We start from the raw sequence: 20,996 nt of genomic DNA, 5'->3' as shown, positions 1-20,996 counted from the left end.
ATCTACGTTAATAGACGTGTAGGAAGCTATAAAATGAAATTCCAATAAAGAGAGCAGCCCGACCTGCAACCTGTAAGCCATATCAGCTTCCGAGGACAAGATATACAGCTTGCCTATTTTGTTACCAAAATCGGGGTGAGGTAACTTTATTTTTGTTCAATTTTTTTCCCCTGGGTCCCTCTCCCGTGTCTCATTGTCTTGCCAATTCATAATGCATCCCTAGACAGTAGGCCTATGCACCTCCTGAAGAGGTAGTTTACCCGATTGCCGAAATGGGCTGTCCATCTAAACCACTGATGTAGACAAAGTTTGATCTGTAAACGTACCTTGTTTTCCCAGTATTTAATGCATTTCTGTAAAATGTCCTATCAACTTTATTAGAATATTAACACCCATTTACACTTCTCTTTTCCTGATATGCAACTATTTCATGATGCGCAAATAGATGCAGATCGAAGAGGCCCAGCAAAACAATGCAGACCACACCAAAGCAAAAAATTGGCTTGTTCTCCACTCGATAGATTCTGCTTTATAAATGCAATAGCACCTTTATCTTTTTACAGCATGTAATTTAACACATAATATTTTTAAAATTTTAAAAAAAATTTAAAATTATTTTTTAAAATTTTTATTATGTTCAATTAAAATTTTTATATTTTTATTTTTAATAAATAAATTTTTATAATTAATTATTAATTTAATTAAAATATTATTTATTATTATATAATACTGATATGATATATTAATATATCATAATTAATAATAATTTAATATATTAATATATTATAATTGATGATGACTTAACATGTTAATTTGATATAATCGTATCATCATATGATATTTTTCACCATCCATATCAACACTATAATAGTATCATGCAAATATAAAATAACAAGTAATATTTTGATTAATAATAATTAATTAATTATTAATTATAAAAATTTATTTAATTTAAAATATAAATATTTAATTAAACATAATAAAAAATAAATATTTATTTAAATTTTTTTAAATAATTTAAAATTTTATTTGAGCATTATGTCTTAATTTAACCAATTTGCAACAGAAATTAGGTACACACACAAAAAAAAAAAAAAAGAAACAGTCAAGTTTTCATTGTTGGAGTTGCTACTCATCAGCCATGCATACACTACATAGATTCAGGCATCCAGGGTTGCTGAGATGAACTCGTTCGTTGGTCTGTGTATTGTCACAATCTCAGTTGATGACTCTGTTCTGTTCTGGTGACAGGCACAAGAATCTGAACGAAACAGCAATACGTTTAATGTCAGCTCTCCTTGGAATAACTGTGATAAACTGATGATCAATTCTCTGACTTTGCATCTCTTTCTAAATGAAATCGGAACCATTTTCTTTTCTCCAGCAAATTGTACTCCAAGTTAAAATCCCTTCATTTAAACACCTCCTAGTCGACAAGGCTGCAAATCATGCTACGAGCTCTCTTTTCTTCTTTGTCATTCTCTACAAAATTCCTAACTAATCTTAAGGATATTGCACCTCTTTCTACAACTTTCAGTAAGTTCAGCAGGAAGCACAAACTAAATATCCAACAACCTGAGATATGAATTCCATAACCACTATACAAATGTATTAAAGGGTTTAAAAAGAACACATACATTGGCCTTGACAAGAGCAATTAGATCAAAAACCCAAAAAAGCCTCTCTGTTTTCAAAATTACCAGAATGCACATCATCAATCATGACTTAATCAACAAGTCAGATCCAGAGTAAGAAACCTTTATACAAGGGAAAAAAAAAAAAAAACAGTCTACTCACATAGAATGCGACCAAGCTGCAGAGTTAAGAAGGGTAGTAAACCTTTTTAAAACTTTTAAAAATCTCAAAAGGCAAGTCATCCAAAAGCCCATCCTTCTCTTAACATCTGAAAAACTTAATATGCTTCAATGATGTCTGAGATATGGTAGACAATTTAAGTTTCCATATTATCAGAAAAACAAAAGAAGATTTCATAAGAAAATTTCAAGCTTTTAACCCCTAAGGCTTAGATATTTGAAAGATATGCAGCATTAAGACCTGAAGTAAGAACTATGACAAACTTTTTTTAGAACTTCAACTACACAACCAACGAGTTTTTCCAGCTTTTGGTCAATGTCAGGATAAGACATTCCAAGGCTGATAAATTAGGATATTCTTGTCCAAATATATTTTTATTACCATTGCAATCTTCATCATTTGAGCGATATGATCCATATAAAAGGTTCAAAAGTGAAAACTAATAACAAATTATTTTGCCGACCTATTTGGGAAACATAAAGAACAACGGTCAAGAATAATTGGTTTCTTGAATTTCATGATGACCACAGGTTCATCCAGTTTCAAAGTTAAACACAAGCAATAGCCAATGCACTCCAAATAAGGGTATGAGAAATCAGAATAAAAACCTTTTAACTCCCTGAGTACCAACTGAATGTTCAGTCACCAAAATAGTCCTCTATACCTATCTATCCACAAATCCATGGCAAACATGAGAGGAATATTGCTCATAACGGTTAGGTTTTATCCTTTCTCACCCTAAGACTCTACAAGACCTACTGATTACTACTTTTTCTCACTTTCTATCGCTGTAATTAACACCAAACAAAGCAAAGAACATTGATAACATCCTTAACCAAATTATAAATGTGCACAAAATGCAAACAGAGCACAATTTTCTTATTTCTCAAATCCATATACTATAGCAAAAATGCTGCTGTTTACACACAAAAAAAAAAAACACTTTGATCGGCAACTCTCAGCAGTTAGCATTAGCAATCATGCTGCTGTTGCAACACAAACGCGCTAACAAATTAGCAATAAACTAATAATGCCAACAGAATACACATCATTGAACATACATGAGATTCAAGCATCAGCCCCATCTTTTCCAGCAAAAGGATTGTGAGTAGGACCAACGTCCTGCCCAATATGGCGCTGCACCAGCCGTTGTAAATCAGCCATAACCTTGTGCTCACGTTTTGCTTTCTCTTCATAGTTAAACATTGCCAATGCCCTCTTGTCCTCTGCACTGTAAACCTGATTTTCTTTCCTAATACGAATGGCATTCATTCTCTGATGTCTACTACCACTCATCACAAACCCAAGGCTCTCAAACTTTTGAATCTCCTCAGCAGAAAGACCCACTTCACCTCTTCGTGGGATTCGCTTCCCTTGCTGCACATACTGCGCAATAGCATCACCTTCACCAGGTCTCAAAGCACCACCGTAACTTATATGTCCCTCGGCTCTTGGCAATGGCGCTGGGCCAACCATTGGTTCATTATCCAATGCAGGTTTCTTCTGAGCCTCTATCATTTCTTTAAACATAAGAGCCTCAGCACTAATTTCAGCCACCTTAGCCTCATCTGCCTTTACTTTACTCTTGGCATCAACTCCAGAATCTGAGCTCTTATCCGAATATGAACCTTGACTATCACTTTCTGATTGTATCCTCTTCTTACTCCTCCTAGTCCTTGAATTTGAAGAGCTTTTCCGCTTCTTTGACTTGACACGATCATCAGAAGACCGACTCATCTCAGACACATCAGTTTCACTTTCACCACTCCCACTCTCATCGGAATAACTATACCTACTGTTCTTCCTGCTTCTTTTTCCTCTACTGCTTTTCTTGCTACTCTTATTTTGCCTACTCTGCTTTCTCCTGGACTTCCTTCTCCGCCTCCTATCTTCCTCATCATCAGATTCGCTCCCGCTCTCATCAGATTCGCTATCACTATAAGACGATGATTTCCTACTTCCACGTTTGCTATTCCTACTTCTACGCTTAGAACTCGACCCCTTCTTCCTCTTCCTAGACCTCGATCCATCGGATTCAGATTCTGAATCACTTTCCAACTGGCTCTCTGACTCACTACTTGCAGATTTTTCAGACTCAGTCTTGACTTTCACTCTCTTAGTGCTCTTCTTCTCTTTTTCTTTATCCGAATTGCTCTTCTCATTGTCATTCTCCTCAGCATGATTCTCCGAAATTTCATCAGCTTTATCCTCCAAATCATCGTCTTCATTCCTTGGCGGACTCGGCGTATTCTCCCAAACACAGAATTTCATTGTCTTCCTCATCTTCTGCCTCTTCAGCCTCCTATACTCTTCAACGTTCAATCCCTTCAACTCCTCATCAGATTCGGACTCCGAATGCTTTCCATTCCGATAATCTCGGTCCAGGTAGTTACGATTCTTGCCGAATTCTTTTGGCAGAGAGTTTAGGGGTCGGTCATGTACAGGGCTTCGTCTTCTAGGGTTTCGGCCGTCAGGTGACTCGGAAGGATGGCGTTTTCGAGGTTGGCCGCGGTTATAGATGTCGTAACTGGGACTGTGACGGCGGCGGCGATAATCGGTAGAATCATCTGATTCGGATGCGTAGCGACCGTTTTCGCGGTCAAAACGGTGTCTTCTTTCAGGTATTTCGACAGGGCTTCGTCTTCTAGGGTTCCGGAATTCAGGTGAACCAAAACGGTTGCGCTGCTGGTTAACGTTGCGGCTCTGATGGTCACGTTCATAGGCTTCGTAGCTAGGGCTACGGCGGCGGCGACAATAGTTGGGGGAATCATCGGATTCTGATGTGTGTCGGCCGTTTTCGCGGCCGGATTGGTGTCTTCGATCCGGAATTTCGACGGTGGATGTCAGGCGGCCCATCAGAATCTAATCAAAGGGCGTAAGCTATTCGAAGCGGTCGTTTTGCGTCTTGCTCAAAAGATCGCGAAAAAGATCATCCTCTTCGGAAAATGTTTAACGTCAAAAGCGAAAAGAAAGAACGATGAAACACTACAAACCCTTATGTACGGCTACAGGCTGCGCCTAAACCGACAAAGTCCAATGAGCATTCCACCCAAAAAAGAATAATGAGCCTAGAGGCCTATTGGGTGTGGCAGGATGCAGCCCAAGTAAACTAAAATCTGTCCAGCCCAATCCTTAGGCAGCCTCAAACTCAACCCCCTGGTTTCGTTCATGGAGCGACGATTGTCTCTATTTTTTTCGGAATCATTAATGGAGAGCAATTGTGTATCATGGTTTTTTTTAGCATGTGATCAAATGGCTAGCAAGATTAATAGAACGTGTGCACGGAAAGAAAAAGAAAAACAAAATGTTTAAAAAAATCTCTAAATTATTAAAAAAATTTAGATAAATTTTATTTTTATTACATTCAATCATATTTTTATATTTTTTTGTCAAATAAGTCCATATCATTAATGATTGACTAATTATCATTAATTAAAATATTACTTATCATTTTCTATCCACATGGCATTGACATGATATTAATGTAAAAAAAAATATATCATTTGATATTTTAATATGCTAAATCAACATGTCATTTCATGATCAATTATGATATACCGTCATCTTCATTAATTATGATATACCGCATCTTCATTAATTATGATATGTTAACATGTCACGTCAACATCGTGTACTATAAAATGACAAACAATATTTTAATTAAGGTAACCATTAATAATAAAAGTTTATTTGACTCAAAATAAAAATATAAAGATTAACTAAGACGTGGTAACAATAACTTGTGATCACTGGAGAAGAGTTGTAGGAAATAAATTAAACATTGATGTTGCGATCATTGTCAATAATGGAATTAAAATGATGGAAGCTAGATTTGTCTTGTGTGATGCTTATGGTGAAATGATTTTGGCAAGTACAGCAAAGTTTAAGTTTGGTGGTAAAGTTGAGAATGCAGATTTACCGTCCCTGGTTTGATCATTAATGATATGTTGTAGAGAAAATATGGGAATAACATGTTAGTGTAAGCACTGCAACACTATATTAATTAGTTATATTTTATGTTAAATATATTATTGATATTTTATATAATGTATGAGGTATTTCTTTATCTATGAACTTTTTTATAAAGAGTTATGAGAGATTTATATAGATAAAGTTTTTAAAACATAATGGCTTTGTAAATAAATTATAAAAGTTATAATTATGAGATTCTTATACATCAAAACCTTGTTCCTAAATATGTTTTTAGTCATTGTATTGTCAAGAATAAAGACATTGACAATACTCAAAAACTGATACATGTCAAACATCCTTATTTTGGAAATAAGCAATTGATCTCCTAAGTTAAAGTATGTGAGATACTTGAAGATAATATGTAGATGCTTATTGAGAAACAAGTTTACTGAACATGACCCCACTATGAGAGTTCCATTTGGTATTTTACTCAAGTGTCTATAAAAATATTCTCATGTGTTAGTAGTATAAGTAATCTTTAGACTTATGAGACCATGTCATCTTATATGTGAATTGTCATATTTTGATTTCACATTTACGAGTCTGGAGTTGATTAGATGCTTAAATAGGGTGCTTTTGGGTATCACATGATGCATGAGAAGATTAATGAGTAGTCTAGAGAAGATTTATTACCCCAAATGATTTGAAAAGAACATATCTCATTTGCTCCTAGCTTATATTGATTAAAAGTCCTTGGGCAAGACAATCTTGATATGTCAATATAGAAGCTGCAGGACTAATATGGATAAGTTAAAAAGTAGACACTGAGTCAGGCTTTCTATCTATCTGAGATATATGATGAAATGATTGAATTACACTGAGATACTATACATTGAAAGGTTAGTCAAATCATATTGACTCTCTTGACATTTAGATGGTCATGATGTATTGCTAGATGTCGCTCATGATCTATAAATATAAATATAAATTCTTAATTGAATTAATTTATATTTTTTGTCAACATGTTGAAAACCTAATGAATCACACACATAAGATGAATTGTTGAAATTAATTTGAGTTTAATTGGATGTGATATAATTAATTTTATAGAGGTTTAATCTAATTAAGTATTGTGCTAAATCAAATATGATTTGATGGAGTATTAAATAAATAACCAATTAGCCCAAGATATTTTATAATCCTTGTTAGATATAAAGTAGGTCAATTCACTCTATAAAAAAATCATTTAATCGTTTCTTGAATATACAGAAGAGTTCTGTTTTATTTTCTCATGTGTTGAGATAAAATCATAACCAAAAATAGAGAAACACAAGGGACTTTAAAGTTGAGAGTTTGCTAGCACAAACTTCGGTTTGGGGATTCACACACTCTGAGTGAAGAGAGTTCGGCAAATCACTGTGTAGATTACCATTAGAGGCAGGATAACTGTACTATTATGGTTTGATAAGTCCTGGTTGGTGTACAAAAGTTAAAAACGAAAAAAAAAAAATAGAAGACTCCGCCAAAAAAAATAGATTTTTAGGTATGTCAAAATCTCTATTATGATTTTTCTAGATTAGTTTCAATTAAAGTGATCTACGATTCAAGAGATTAAGATTTTAATAATATTTTACTGTATATAAGTTGTCTTAACATGATTTAAATCCTCAACATAATAGAGGTGGAGTTAAGACAACGTGATGGTGGTGAAACAGTTAAATGAGAAGAAATTTTCAGTGCCTTAGGAAATATCTATTAAGACTGTGTTGATTATGTGGAAAAGGTAAATTGCAAAAAAGTTTCTCAACGCCCAAGGAAATTGAACTGGATTGCCCACTTATTGGCCCAGCATGTAGAAGGAATTGGTGAGGTTCATGTATTGTGGAGAAGATATGTAGAGGTGCCGAGCAAAATCAAAGAGTGCTTCCCAAAAGACGAGGAAGCTTCATAGATTACAAACGGGTGAAGGGTGTTGGGAATGTTCCTAGTGATTTGCATGGTTAAACAAGTACTTTTTTTTTTTCCTTACCCTTGGTTTTTATCTCAATGAGTTCTTTCTAAGGGAAGGTTTTTAATGCAGTGTACTTGTTCTGGAAAGGGAACGAATGTGGGATATAGAGGTTTAATGTTTATGAAATGTAATTTTGTTAATATCTCACATTTTAATATGTGATTGGTGATTAATAAAACACATCATATTTATAAAAAAATAAAAATTTATTTAATTTAAAATAAAAATATAAAGATAAGATTGAATATAATAAAAGTATAATGATCTATTTTAATTTTTGTTAAAGAGTTTGAGAATTTTTTTAAGTATTATATCAAAAAATAAATAAATAAAACTTGAGAAGCGGAGTTGTTGTTGTCGTGCTTTCATAAATAGGAATGGCCCATCTTTGAGGCTGTAAGTCCGAAATTATTTTTCCGACTTGCCAGTACTTTATGATTAACGTGGATCTAACAATATTATGGAGGTACGGTGGACTTGGCCTATCCTAATTGGTAGAACATTAAACGCTTTGCAAGCTAAATGGGCCTGCCTAGTTTAGCTGGCTGCCTAGGTCGCCTCCTCCAAATTATGTAGGAAAGAAGACTTGGCACTAGTCTATGACTTGTGATCCGAAACGAGAGAGGATTGTTTAGGCATTTAATCACAATTCTCGAATATTTCCAGTCTTTGATAAATGCTTGGCTTGGCCTCGACCATCTACAATACTGCAACCCTTTGCGTGCACTTCAAAATCAAGTTTCTTCGATGCTTGTCGCTTACATTTGTTTCTTGTACGTTCGCACAAAAAGAAGAGAATCATAAACCATAGCTTAGCTAAAGCCTAAACCAGAACAATCTTTGATTCTTGATGGTGTTCATGCTGCCATGTCTACACCTCAACAACTATAGTAGATATGGGCATACTTGTCACACCTCCTGAATTTTGGAGGGTTTTTTTTTTTTTTAATATTGAGATTGTTTAGTTCGTTATTATTTCAAATAAAAATTTAAATTAAGTAATTTAAACAATTATGATTTTATAAGAAATTTAATAGATATGTCGAGACATATATATGAATTACTTAATAACATAACTTATTAATATCATTTGCGTTTTTTTAAAAAGATTTTATACACTCAATTTAAATTTTATGTTGTTATCGAAGGTGTAAAAAATGTGGTAAATATTGTACTAGCATATGTTAGTAATTATTATTGCTTTGCACAAATATACTTATTTCCATAATTGAATTGTGTTAAATGCAATTTCCTTGGAAAGAAGTTGTGATTATGATGAATTGTAATTTTTTTTAGAAAAATTCAATTGAAAATAAAATTTAATTCTCATATAAATATGAAATAAATAAAGGAGAGAAAACAATCTTTATAAAAGTATAGCTTAAGAATTTTATCAAGGAATTAAAAAAAATATTTTGAATTTAATACTACATATTGGTAGTTGATGTCATGTATAAAAGTGGTTAGAATTTCCACGTATGTTATTCGTTTTTGAAATTGAACTCTAACACAATCCGAGTGAAGCTTGATATTCAATTTAGGCAGACAAGAAAGAAATTGTGCGGAAATATGGAGGGAAAATGAAAAGGAGGGTTCAACTTGAAAAGACAATCTTACCCATCCTACTACCTTCGATTGGAGCCTGGTACCTTAGTACATACAACCACCGATGAGCCGTAATAACGAAAAGCCCGAGACCTTAAAGAAATCCCCATCCTCTCTCTCTCTCTCTCTCTCTACCTAAACCCAATCTCTGAAGCACCATGGCAATGACTTTCCGGCAATTCTTTTTCGATATTGCAGTACGACGCCGTTGGGGTTTAGGATTCCGTTCACTGTGCTGCATTGGTAAGGTTTGTGATCACTTTCCGGTTTTGATACAACTCTTTGGTACAATTTTTTTTTTTTATAGATTTCTTTTGGTTTTTAAATCCCAGGCTCTTGATTTTAAAGTGTTCTGAGATCCTGCTGAGTAATTTGGGCAGTGAAGTTTTTCTGTGGCCCAAGTGAAACCAATGGGGGCTTCTTTACTTGTTTTGTTTTGGTATGTTTCCAGTTAAATGGTTCTGTGAGCAAAAAAAAATAAAAAAAGACGAACCCTTTCGACGCTAGGGTTTTGCAAGAGATGGAAGGGGGCTTAGGATCTGGCCATGGGAAACCTGAGGAAGATAAGGTTTTGCCAAGCCAAGACACTGAGGAAAATAAAGGGGATGATTTGAAGCAAAAGGGTTTTGATTTGAATGATGAGCCGTTAGTTTCTTCTCTGAAAGAGGTTGACATTGAGAAAAAGGAGGAGATTGAAGAATGTAGGGGAGATGGCGAGGTGGGTAATCAAAAAGTTGGTGAACTGAATGAGAATGAGAGGAAAAAGAGTAGGGTGGAGGATGGTGAAGGTAATAAAGAAGATGATAGCGTGAAGAAAAAGTTCAAGGGGGAAGGTTTAGAAGGCAAAGTGCAGTTTTCTCGGAGGGTTTTGCGGTCAAGGTTTGCAGTGAAAAATGGGAGTGAGAAGGACAGTAATAAGGGTGAGAGTGGAGGCAACAAAACTGGAGATAGCAATGGTTGTGAGAAGAAAACAGTTGAGGTGGTTAAGGAAGAGAATGATCACTCTCACGGTGAGGCAAAGGAAGCAAAGAGAAATCCTGGGAGGAGACCCGGGATGAAGTGCAGTGATGGGGATGAAAGGAAAGCTGTTAGTGTAGATAGGGGACTGAGCAATCACTCTGATGGCGGTAAAGTGGGGAAGAAGGCAAAGCGCAAGCGTGGGAGACCTCCCAAGTTTCACAGAGATAATGGGTTTGAGAATAAGGCAGTTGAGCTGCAAGTGGGAGAGAGTGATCACTTAGATGGTGAAATGAGGAAGGAGTTTAAGCATAAGCGTGGGAGACCACCCAAGGTGCCTGGGAAAGGTGGGTTTGAGAAGAAAACTGTTGAGATGGAAGCACGAGAGAATGATCACTTAGATGGTGAAGTGAGGAAGGAGCTTAAGCATAAGCGTGGGAGACCACCCAAGGTGCTGGGGAATGGTGGGTTTGACAAGAAAGCAGTTAAGATGGAAGCAGGAGAGAATGATCACTTTGGTGGTGATGTGAGTAAGCAGTCAAAGCGTAAGCGTGGGAGACCGCCAAAGGTGCAGGTGAATGGTGGGTTTGAGAAGACGGTGGTTAAGGTGGGAGCAGGAGAGAGTGATCAGTCTGATGGTGAGGGGAGTAAGGAGTCAAAGCATAAACGTGGCAGACCAACCAAGGTGCAGAGGGATCAGGGGATTGAGAAGAAGGCAGTCGAGGTCAAAGCAAGAGAGAGTTATCATTCTGATGTTGAGACAAGGAAGGAGGCAAAGTATAAGCATGGAGGACCACCCATGATGCACAGCAACAATGGGTTTGAGATGAAAGTTGTTGAGGTGAAAACGGGAGAGGGTGATCATTTTGATTGTGAGTTAAGGAAGGAGGTGAAGAATAAGCGTGGGAGACCACCCAAAGTACGGAGTGGTGATGGGTTAGAGAAGAAATGGGTTGAGTTGGACAGGGAAGGGAGTGATCACAATAATGGCAAGTTAAGGAAAGGCGTCATCCGTAAGCGTGGAAGACCACCCAAGCTGCAGGTTGGTGATGAGGCTTTGGAGGGGAAGCTTATTGATGGGAGAAAAAAGTTGGGTGGGTTAAGAAGGGGCAGAAAGAAGTCGAGTGGGAGTTTGACGTTTAATGTGCCAGCTAATACTTCATATTCAGAGAAGAGATTAATTGGGAAAGAATCAAATATGAAGAGGTATGTATCTGCTAATAAGGTAAGGTTTGAGTATGTGGAAAAGAATGAAAGCAAGGCTTCGCTGATGTTGAGACCTAAGGTTGTGATGAAAAGTAAGGAAATGAGGGTGGAGAAAGCAGGGGATTCTAAACAGAGGGATGAAGTGGAACAGAGAAGGTCAGACGCAAAACGGGCTGTGAGAGATCGAATAGTCAAGCTGCTGAAAGCGGCAGGTTGGACAATTGATTACAGGCCTAGGAGTAATAGACAGTACAATGATGCAGTGTATGTTAATCCTGAAGGAAAGACTCACTGGTCAGTTACCTTGGCTTACAGGATGCTCAAAAAGTATTATGAGAGTGATGATAGTCTCTCTGAGGTTAGTCCCAATGGTTTCATATTTACTCCAATTCCAGAAGAGGATCTTAGCATCCTAACGAGAGTAGTGCGGAAGAAAAGGCTAGGCAAAAAGAAGCCAAAATCAGAAGATGATGATATGTTGGATGATGGAAAAGGTGAAAGGAAAATGTATAAACGAAAAAATAAATGGAAGGGCAATGGGGACAAGGAGCATTTAAAGAGAAAGAAAAGGCAGAAGCTGCTGAAAGAGAAATTTTTGCTTCATGAAGAGGATAATTCAGATGGTACATTACAAAAGGCAACACAAGCATCAGGCAAGAAGAGTAAGTTTCAGCAGACACAAAAAAAAGGTCAGTATGCTTTGTTGGTCCGCAACTCAATGGGTGGAGCTGAATCTGACAATGATGGCTATGTACTATATGATGGAAAGCGAACTGTGCTTGCTTGGATGATTGATTTGGGTACTGTGCCACAGGATGGGAAGGTGGAATATTTGATCCAAAGAAGAACACGTACAACTCGTGAGGGTAAGTCTGGTAGGATAACAAGGGATGGCATCCAATGCAACTGTTGTAGTGTTGTCTTCACTGTTGCAGAATTTGAGACTCATGCAGGGAGCAAACTCCATCAGCCTTTTCTGAATATATGTTTAGAAACCGGAACTCCCCTCCTGCAATGCTTGTTAGATGCATGGAACAAACTGCAGCAGTCTAATTGTAAGGGCTTCCATTATGTAGATTTTGGTGGTGAAGACCCAAATGATGATACCTGTGGTATCTGTGGGGATGGTGGTGACTTGATCTGTTGTGATAGTTGCCCGTCAACATTCCATCAAAGCTGCTTAGATATTAAAGTAAATATTTGTTGCTATATGGCTTTATTATTACATGCATGATGCATATGGAATCTAGACCTTATTCCCTTTCCCACCTTTAATTTCTCTGTGGAGTTATTTTGGTTCTGGAGCACATGGAAGAAAAGTAAAAGGCTTAACAATTTTGTTTTACATTGTCATTCCTATTTAGTAGACACCGTAAGATCTCTAATTGATGATGGGAGATTGAGTGCATAAAGATGTGAATAAATTTGTGTATGTTCATTTTAACACTTTATTCTTTAATGCCAAACACAAAATCCTGCTACAATACTGGTTATTCTTTTGGTTTACTAAAGTCTGACTGAGCTTTATCTTTGGGTTCATGCTTTTGTTTTCCTCTGCTTTGCTCTGGGCCTTGATAATGTAGGGCAAAGATTTACTAAACTTGGGAGCAAGAAACATTGACTAAAACTTCTGGTCAGAATTCTTTGATGAATGCTTTTAGATAGGCAATTCTTTGTTGAATTTTCTTCACAGTTACAAATTATTTGTCAAAAGTAGCCAGAAAGGAAAACCGTGTCTGAAATTCTGCTTACATCTATCTTTTTGCAGTTACATGTAGAAGTAGATTTTAAGTTTCCTTTAAATCTTGATAGAGAGTAATCTATTCTTTTTTCTCATTTCTTTTCTTTGCCTCAGGCATTCCCGTCAGGTAACTGGCACTGTGTCTACTGTGCATGCAAATATTGTGGGATGGTTGGAAATGCGTTACAAAGGGACAAAGATGAGGAGATAGATCCTGCAGTACTTACATGCCATTTATGTGAAGAAAAATGTATTTGTCTTGTCTTTGTTAAATTCCAAGTTGTGTTTTTAATATGTCGATGCCCTTGGCAATATTTTAACTTTTTTTGTTGTCACTCTTGTTGTTATTGCTATTATATGCTATTCATTTGACAAGGATCTTTTCTTTTTGTAGATCATCAACCATGTATTCAGACAATGGATGCTTTAGATGATGAGTCTAGTGGTGTATCCTTTTGTGGGAAGAAATGCAAAGAGGTATATTTTTAGTTGGCCATTGATGTAATTCTACAGTGGGGAATTTATAGTTGTTTGCTAGATTTGCAAATGAAGTTGTAATTGCCATTTATTGCATCAATTAAGTTATTTTTGCTGGAATGAAATGATTGTGGTTTTCACCTTGTCAAATGTAAGCGTTTTTATGTCTCTGTCATAACTAGAAGTGTAATTTTGTATCTAGCACAAAATTTTCAGTCATTGAAACTGATCCTCTATATTGATACCAAGTTGTGCGCCACATTTAGCAAGAGTGGGAAGGGAGGCCTATACTCCTATTGTGTGCATTCAACCAGTCTCTGGCTCTCTTTGGGAGCTACACACATGCATACAAGTTTTTCTTCAACTTGAATAAGGAAATTTTCACAACAACACCTCTCTTTTGAAATGAAGGGGGAAAATGTTTGCTGTTTTTTGTGTTTTGAAGTTGATCTTGAAGTTTCTGTTTTTGCAGTTGTTTGATAGACTTCAGACGCTAATTGGGGTTAAACATCAAATGCCAGAAGGCTTCTCATGGACTCTTCTTCACCGTTTTGATATCAGTGCAGATGTTTGTCTGAATCAAGCATATCGGGAGGTTGAATCAAATTCTAAGCTAGCTGTCGCATTATCTGTGATGGATGAGTGCTTTTTGCCTCTTGTTGACCACAGAAGTGGGATCAATCTGATTCATAATATTGTCTATAATTTTGGGTAAGTGCGCCTAGACTGTTCAGTGTGTACTTTAGAAGACATTAAACTCAATACTAAATTGTTTACATTCTTCAAGAAGAGTTGGCTTATGGAATTTCTTCTATGGCAAGAAAATGATTTGGAAAGTATCGGCTGATTATTGTGCCTGCTGCTGTATGCACTCCTTAATTTTTACTCAAATTTTTGTAATTCCTTCTGAGTTTGGCAACAAAGATGTAAGCAAAGCTGTCATGCTTCAATCAGTCCTTAATTTAAAGTTTGATATATGTCTTAGGAAGCATATGCAGCTGAATAGCAGTTATACTACTGCTTTGGAGTCATATTTTAGAAAAGTTAGAGCAGAACTTTGTGCAACTTTAGTAGGCCTTGCCCTGGATCTGCAGATTAAGAAGATGTAAAGCTGAACAAGAACCGCAGATCTTAATCTGTAGATAGAAACAAGCAGAACAGTCAACATGTGTAGTGATGGCTTAATGTGACATTTAGACATTAAGAGTTACTATAACTATATGAAATTGTTGAAAGACGTCAAACAGATTGGCATAGAACAGATAGTTTTTTGTAGTTGATTGGTACTATTCTTTTCTATGGTAATATCTGAAAGACAAGCTAACACCTATTTTTATTGTTAGTGATATTGGATTTTTCTGCATAAATTGTTGTTGCTGTGGTTTTTGAGATTGAATAAAATCAAATCATTCCTGTTTTAAGTGAATTATTAATCTCTTTTTTTTCTCTCTTTCAGGTCAAACTTCACTAGGCTAAACTATAGAGGTTTTTTCACTGCAATTCTTGAAAGAGGTGATGAGATTATCTCTGCAGCATCCATCAGGTAAATTTACTTTCTGTTCTTCTTCTCATCTCACTTTTGATCAATGCTTTATTCTTGTCCTAGTTTATTGCTGAATTATAAGATAGAATATGTTGAAATACTTAATATGAACATGGAAATTTCCTGTATGTCTTTACATTTGAAGAATGATTATGGGATAGCATACATCAGGTAATGAACCAACTTACGTTTTTAAAATACTCTTGGTCACCATACTTTTGTTTCTCTGCTGTTAATTTCTAGCTTGTCTTTACATTTGAAGCTTGTGTGTTGATCCATCCCCCAATCCAAAATGCCACTAGCCCACCCATATGTGAATATACTCAGATTGAAGATTTAATGCATTAATTTTTTTTTATATTTGTAAATACAATTAATGGTACATGGCTGATCGTTACCCATGTAGTACCTAGTTGATTATTTGTAGTTTTGCTGATCTTAATCTGAAAATCCTGCCCATTAATCAAACTGTGTATGTGTTTGCCTAAATGCTAACAATTACAGTTATTTACTTGGGCTAATAGGGTACATGGAAACCAGTTAGCTGAGATGCCTTTCATTGGGACCCGTTATGCTTATAGGCGTCAAGGGATGTGTCGCCGGCTTCTTTGCGCTGTTGAATCTGTATGTCTGAATCAATTTCCTCCTTGTTTTCTTTCTAGATGTGTATGCCTTTTATTATACTACTAGAAAATTAATTACATTTTGAACTGTTTTGGCTTAATTGGGCATGGCTTAAGAGAAGCCATGTAGATGTTCTTACAAAATTCACTGAAGTTCACTTATTGTAGTATTTAAGAATGTTGAAAGGAGTAACAGAATCATACTGGAAATAATTCATTGGCAACAGGTGTTTATTCAAAGATTTTTAAGTGTGTATGAAGAGTAATAGAGTGGTAGCTCTATGGCTATTTTTTTTAATGTATTTCATCAAGATTCTTGACCTTATTAATCTGTTTTTTTTTCCTTATTTTCCGGATTTCAGGCTCTCAGATCTCTGAATGTTGAGAAATTGGTCATACCAGCAATCTCAGAACTCAGGGAAACATGGACTTCTGTCTTTGGTTTCCAGCCACTAGAAACTGCAAGCAAGCAAAAGATGAGGAACATGAATATGCTGGCATTCCCTGGTGTAGATATGTTACAGAAACTATTGGTTATGCATGTTACGGATGGCCAGATGATGGATAATGGGTCCAATAAATCTGGAGAGAAGTGTTCAGTTGTGTTTGATTTGAATGTTTCTGCTGAGAGTCCTGCACCCCAAACAGACGAGAGATATGGCGAAGCTGCTGCTGTTGAATCAACGTTGCTGTATTCTGATGGCACCTTTAAAGATACATCTGATTTAATGGGTGAGAACATCAATCTTCCAGAATCTGCTATTGGTTGTTCATGCATTCCAGCATATGGAGAACAGAAAGTGGATTTTGACTCTCAATTGACCATACCATCTGAGGTGAAAATTTATGAAAGCATTATCAAACAGAACCTTGATTCTAAGCATGAGGGTTCTGTCAAACAGTCTGATGATATTGTCCCTGCTGAAAATGAAGTGTTAGGTATTGTTCACATGTCAAAGGTTCCAGGTCAGAGCGTTGTTACTAATGGTTTTAATGGTACAGGTCAGATGTCTGACGATGCAAAGTACACCAAGCATCATGAAAATTCAAAATTGCAGGTGGTAGGATGTGTTTCTGATTTTGATAAGATGTCCCTTCGGGCTGAAGTGAAAAATTACCATGCTATTGCCAAAGATGTGGCTAACCAAATTTCTCCATCAGCTCTCCCAAGTGCTCAAGATGTTGCAAATGGCCATTATGATGCCTCATCTAGTGACGGTAAAAGTAGTTCTACCTGTCACAGGATTGGTGCTGGTGCATCTGGGGAAGTATCGGTTCCACATGATGTAAATTCTCATCCTTCTTGTGAGGTTTGTGATGATACCTCCAAAAAAGAAAACTTGCAGCTTTGCATGCACATGTCCCCAGAGGTTGTCTTAGGTGGTTCTGAGGTTGCCTTGACCATCATCTGTGATCCGAAAGAAACATCAACTGCAATACGGTCTGATTTCTCTGAAGGTAATTTAACTAGTATGGTTCAGAAGAATATTAAGTCTCCTACCCAATCTCATCAGCACCCTGTATCCAGTTCTCAGGTTGATCCCCCTCATGCTGCATCCTGTGATTCTGAATCTTTTTGCATCTCTAATTCTAGTACTGGAGTGGCCCTTTACTGTGCATCTGGTGGGGGTGAATCACATGGACCTGAGGTTATAGTTTTGTCTAACCAAGCTAGCTAAAATCCTGTCTATTTCCGGCGGGTTAAATCAGGTGTCTTTCTGATGGCAGCCACGACGTAAGTTGCTAGCCTTCTGTAAGCGCTTGGTATTGTCATCCATTAAGATATCAGCTCAGAATTTTTTATGACGTGGGTTATGGAAGAATTAGTATCATTTTGATCTGGGATGACGATGGCTAAATTTAGGTTCATACTGTTTTTTTCTTCTCTTTTGCTGTGTACATTATAGGCCAATAGTATTCTCTAGGATAGCTTAACGCCATTGAGGTTTTGTATATTTTGACCTTCCCATGCGCTTTGTAAATGGAAAATTTAACAACTGAGCTATACTAATAGTCTTCTCTTTTGGCCTTTTGTCCTTGACAACATTAAATGCATCATATTAACAACCTTTAACCTAAATCTAGTTAGTAACTAGAACCTTGCAAGATTATTCATCAAATTTATGGAACCAAATAAGAAATGAATTTCATGCGACTTGAATCAATATCCCATTGAGAAAAACTGAGGAACATGGTCTTATTATTGTTTTCAATTGAGATTCATTAATATGTGAAGCCTGGTAGCACTGACAAACTAGCTTGGAAGGATAAATATATTGCGTCATAGCAAACTTTTACAAATGTAAATATGTAAGCCTCATCTCCATATGTTGATCCTTGTTTTTGGGGTGTTGCGCTGCACTGCTTTGATCGGCGAGTATTTAAAAATGAGCAACTTTAGCATGTCAATGTTTGATATCGGCTGCTAACATACTTTCTCTTTGATATTATTGTAGTTGTTTTACAAGCCTATGGCTAAATAGAGAACAATGGGAGAGACAAAATGAGTAGAGTAGCTGTGTCGCCTTCCATAATAATAAAATAACTCGAGATGAGTGATAAGGTTTATGAATTAATTTCACTTTTGGGGTATTTTGTAAAATTTGACTTGATTGTTTAGATATGAAAGTAATTAGAAAGTCTATCTTAAAGCAAGCGACACTTCGAAACATCATTAAGTACCTAAACATCTACCCACTACCCCACTAGACATAATGAGAGAATGTGTTTCTCCTCATAATGTCTACTTAACGCTCTTTTGGCAACTGCTCTTGACTAATCACTCCTTCATGATCTATATATAGAGACTTGACAATTTATCAAGGATGCACTTGAAACTCAAGAGACTCTTTGAAGTTCTTTCCAAATACTCTTTCTTATTGAGTTCTTTCCTGTTGATTCTCCATCTTGCTATGTCGCTATAATTTCTTTACACATTTCCTAAATTTCATACATTATTACCTACCACAACACATAACGCTTCAGGAACTGTTCCGATATTCTTTTTTACTACTTTTAGCACAATTCTACTTTCTCTTTACCACAAAAGAAGAGTGCTTGCATTAAATAAAAAAATTTACCAAAAATTTTATAATATTGGAAAAGATGTACAATTCCACTAGTAACCAAGATGTACTCATTCCCACCTACAGCCAAGATCTATCAAAAATGATCTAAGCTTCTTAAGAGAGGATATGCAAGTCTTGGAAATAAGTGGATGATGAGACAATGTCCTAGTTTGTATCCTTTACTAACACAACTTCTCAAGCTCAACCTATACAGGTAGCAAAAGCATGACTAATGAAACCACTCTTTCCTTTGGCAACACAAATGAGAAAAGTGGCAATGGAAAGGGCACGACAACCGCTAGGAATCCTAACATGACCAACTTGTTTTGGTAACTCTACTACACTAACTTGACCAACTACTACTCTAAGCTTTGTGACAAAGGAAGAGTTCTAAAGGCTATTTGATAAGCAAAATAAGAGTTTAAACTTTTCAAAGTTTTGACCTTAAATTGTCCTATCCAACCAGTGTTGTTGCCAAACCACACCTTAATTAAGGATTAGGGCAGTCCCAAGTAAAGCAATTCAACGATAAGATTGAGAATGCATGAGAGACGTTATGAAGTTTGTATAAACTTTCGTAGTAGCAAAATTGGATGATGACCTAAAGTTGAAAGAGTTCTCCAAGTCTTTTATAGAAAAGCATAAACATGGTATGTAAATCTTGTCAGAAAAAATTATGGGAAACAAAAGAATATAAAATAAAACAAGTAACAATAGTAAGAAGTCTGAGGCATGGTATCGTTGTCCTTAAGGATAATTTTCGCCCATTTGGAGTATAAAACTCGGTGCAAAAGGATTGTAGAGGTTATCTTCCAAGATTCAATAGATCTTTTCTTATGGTTTGTACAAACTATTAAAGGATGACAGGAACAGCAGAAAGAAAGAACCCAACTAGGAAGGTGTGATACCTCACATCCCACATATGATATGAATATGATTGTTAAGATTTATATAACAATCCAAGTCCATCACTATTATTAACTTGAGTTTAAGTTTTTGAGGGTCACGTGGTTTAGGCTCAAAAAGTTACTGGGTTAGTGGTTGGACTTGGTTCGTTACAAATGGTAACAAAGCCTGCACCAGTCCGATGTGGGCTTCACATTGTTTTGGTGAGATTTTATGCCCGTGGATGTGATGTGTGGCCTTAATGAGGAAATCAAATATTTGAATGAGTGAGATTGTGATACCTCATATCCAACATCTGATATGAATATGATTGTTAAGACTTATATAACAATCTAAGTTCATCACTACTAATAACTTGAGCTTAAATTTTTTAGGGTCACGTGGTTTAGGCCCAAAAAGTTGCTGAGCCAGTTGTTAAACTTAGGTTGTTACAGAAGGAAAGGAAGCAGAGAAAATATATTGAAAACAGAGAAGAGGAGATGAGGGCCTTTGGTGTGTTGTGAGTGAGGTAGATAGATTGTATTTATAGGTAGGGTATGATGTGAAAGTTGCACCAAATAAGGTGAACGTTGCACAAAATTAAGGAGTTGAGAAAAAGCTTCTTAACCTGGTCAGTATGTATACTTAGTCAAGTATACGTTATAGCAAAATTAGGAGAGTCATTAACATGGTAGTGGTATGGTAGAGTACTTAGTCAGGTAGACGTTGGAGCAAAACTAGTTGAAAAAACTTAAAAAATTAAAGCCAAGGTACAAAAATTCACTTGGATGTAGCCCATGTGTATATTCGTCCGCAAGGGGGAAATTTGAGATTTCTTAAGGTATGACCCAATCTTGTACGCGCGCAAACCCACTCCTTTTTTCTTACTTGCAGCAAGCCCATAATGGGTTTTCATATATAAGGCATTCACCTCTCTTATATTTTGGCAATGTGAGATGTTTGAACTTTATGAAATACATTATTTTCCAACAAATCTCACCCTTAATTTTATAGAATATTGGAGTCAAATATGTAGAATGTTTAGAAAAAAAGTTTACCTTAATTGACTTGGGAAGAGAGTATCATAAGTTGAGGAGGATCTCATGGAGTACTTATAATGCTTCAGATAGAAGAAGAATTGAAGGAATTTTGA

The 20,996-nt window shown here is 36.2% G+C and overlaps 2 protein-coding genes across 4 annotated transcripts; one reads left to right on the top strand and one right to left on the bottom strand.

Annotated features, from left to right (window-relative positions):
- LOC18613329 (NF-kappa-B-activating protein) lies at positions 2,651-4,809 on the bottom strand. The gene has a single exon (XM_018114144.1). The coding sequence runs from the start codon at positions 4,669-4,671 to the stop codon at positions 2,884-2,886; it is 1,788 nt and encodes a 595-aa protein (XP_017969633.1). The 5' UTR covers positions 4,672-4,809; the 3' UTR covers positions 2,651-2,883.
- Positions 9,399-17,922, top strand: LOC18613328. 3 transcript variants are annotated; one of them, XM_018129953.1, is made up of 8 exons: positions 9,399-9,586; positions 9,676-12,698; positions 13,362-13,497; positions 13,642-13,724; positions 14,197-14,435; positions 15,181-15,267; positions 15,792-15,891; positions 16,253-17,922. In XM_018129953.1, exons 2-8 carry the CDS (start codon positions 9,864-9,866, stop codon positions 17,567-17,569), a joined length of 4,797 nt encoding a protein of 1,598 aa, XP_017985442.1. In that variant the 5' UTR covers positions 9,399-9,586; positions 9,676-9,863; the 3' UTR covers positions 17,570-17,922. The 3 variants fall into 3 exon arrangements, with proteins under 3 accessions (XP_017985442.1, XP_007050573.2, XP_017985443.1); XM_007050511.2 differs by having other exon boundaries at positions 9,498-9,591; positions 9,795-12,698; XM_018129954.1 differs by having other exon boundaries at positions 9,500-9,591.

The sequence above is a fragment of the Theobroma cacao genome, chromosome 1, assembly GCF_000208745.1.
Source record: "Theobroma cacao cultivar B97-61/B2 chromosome 1, Criollo_cocoa_genome_V2, whole genome shotgun sequence".
Classification (NCBI taxonomy): Eukaryota; Viridiplantae; Streptophyta; class Magnoliopsida; order Malvales; family Malvaceae; genus Theobroma; species Theobroma cacao.
Note: the sequence above shows the minus strand (reverse complement) of the source record. Positions and strands in the feature narration are given on the sequence as shown.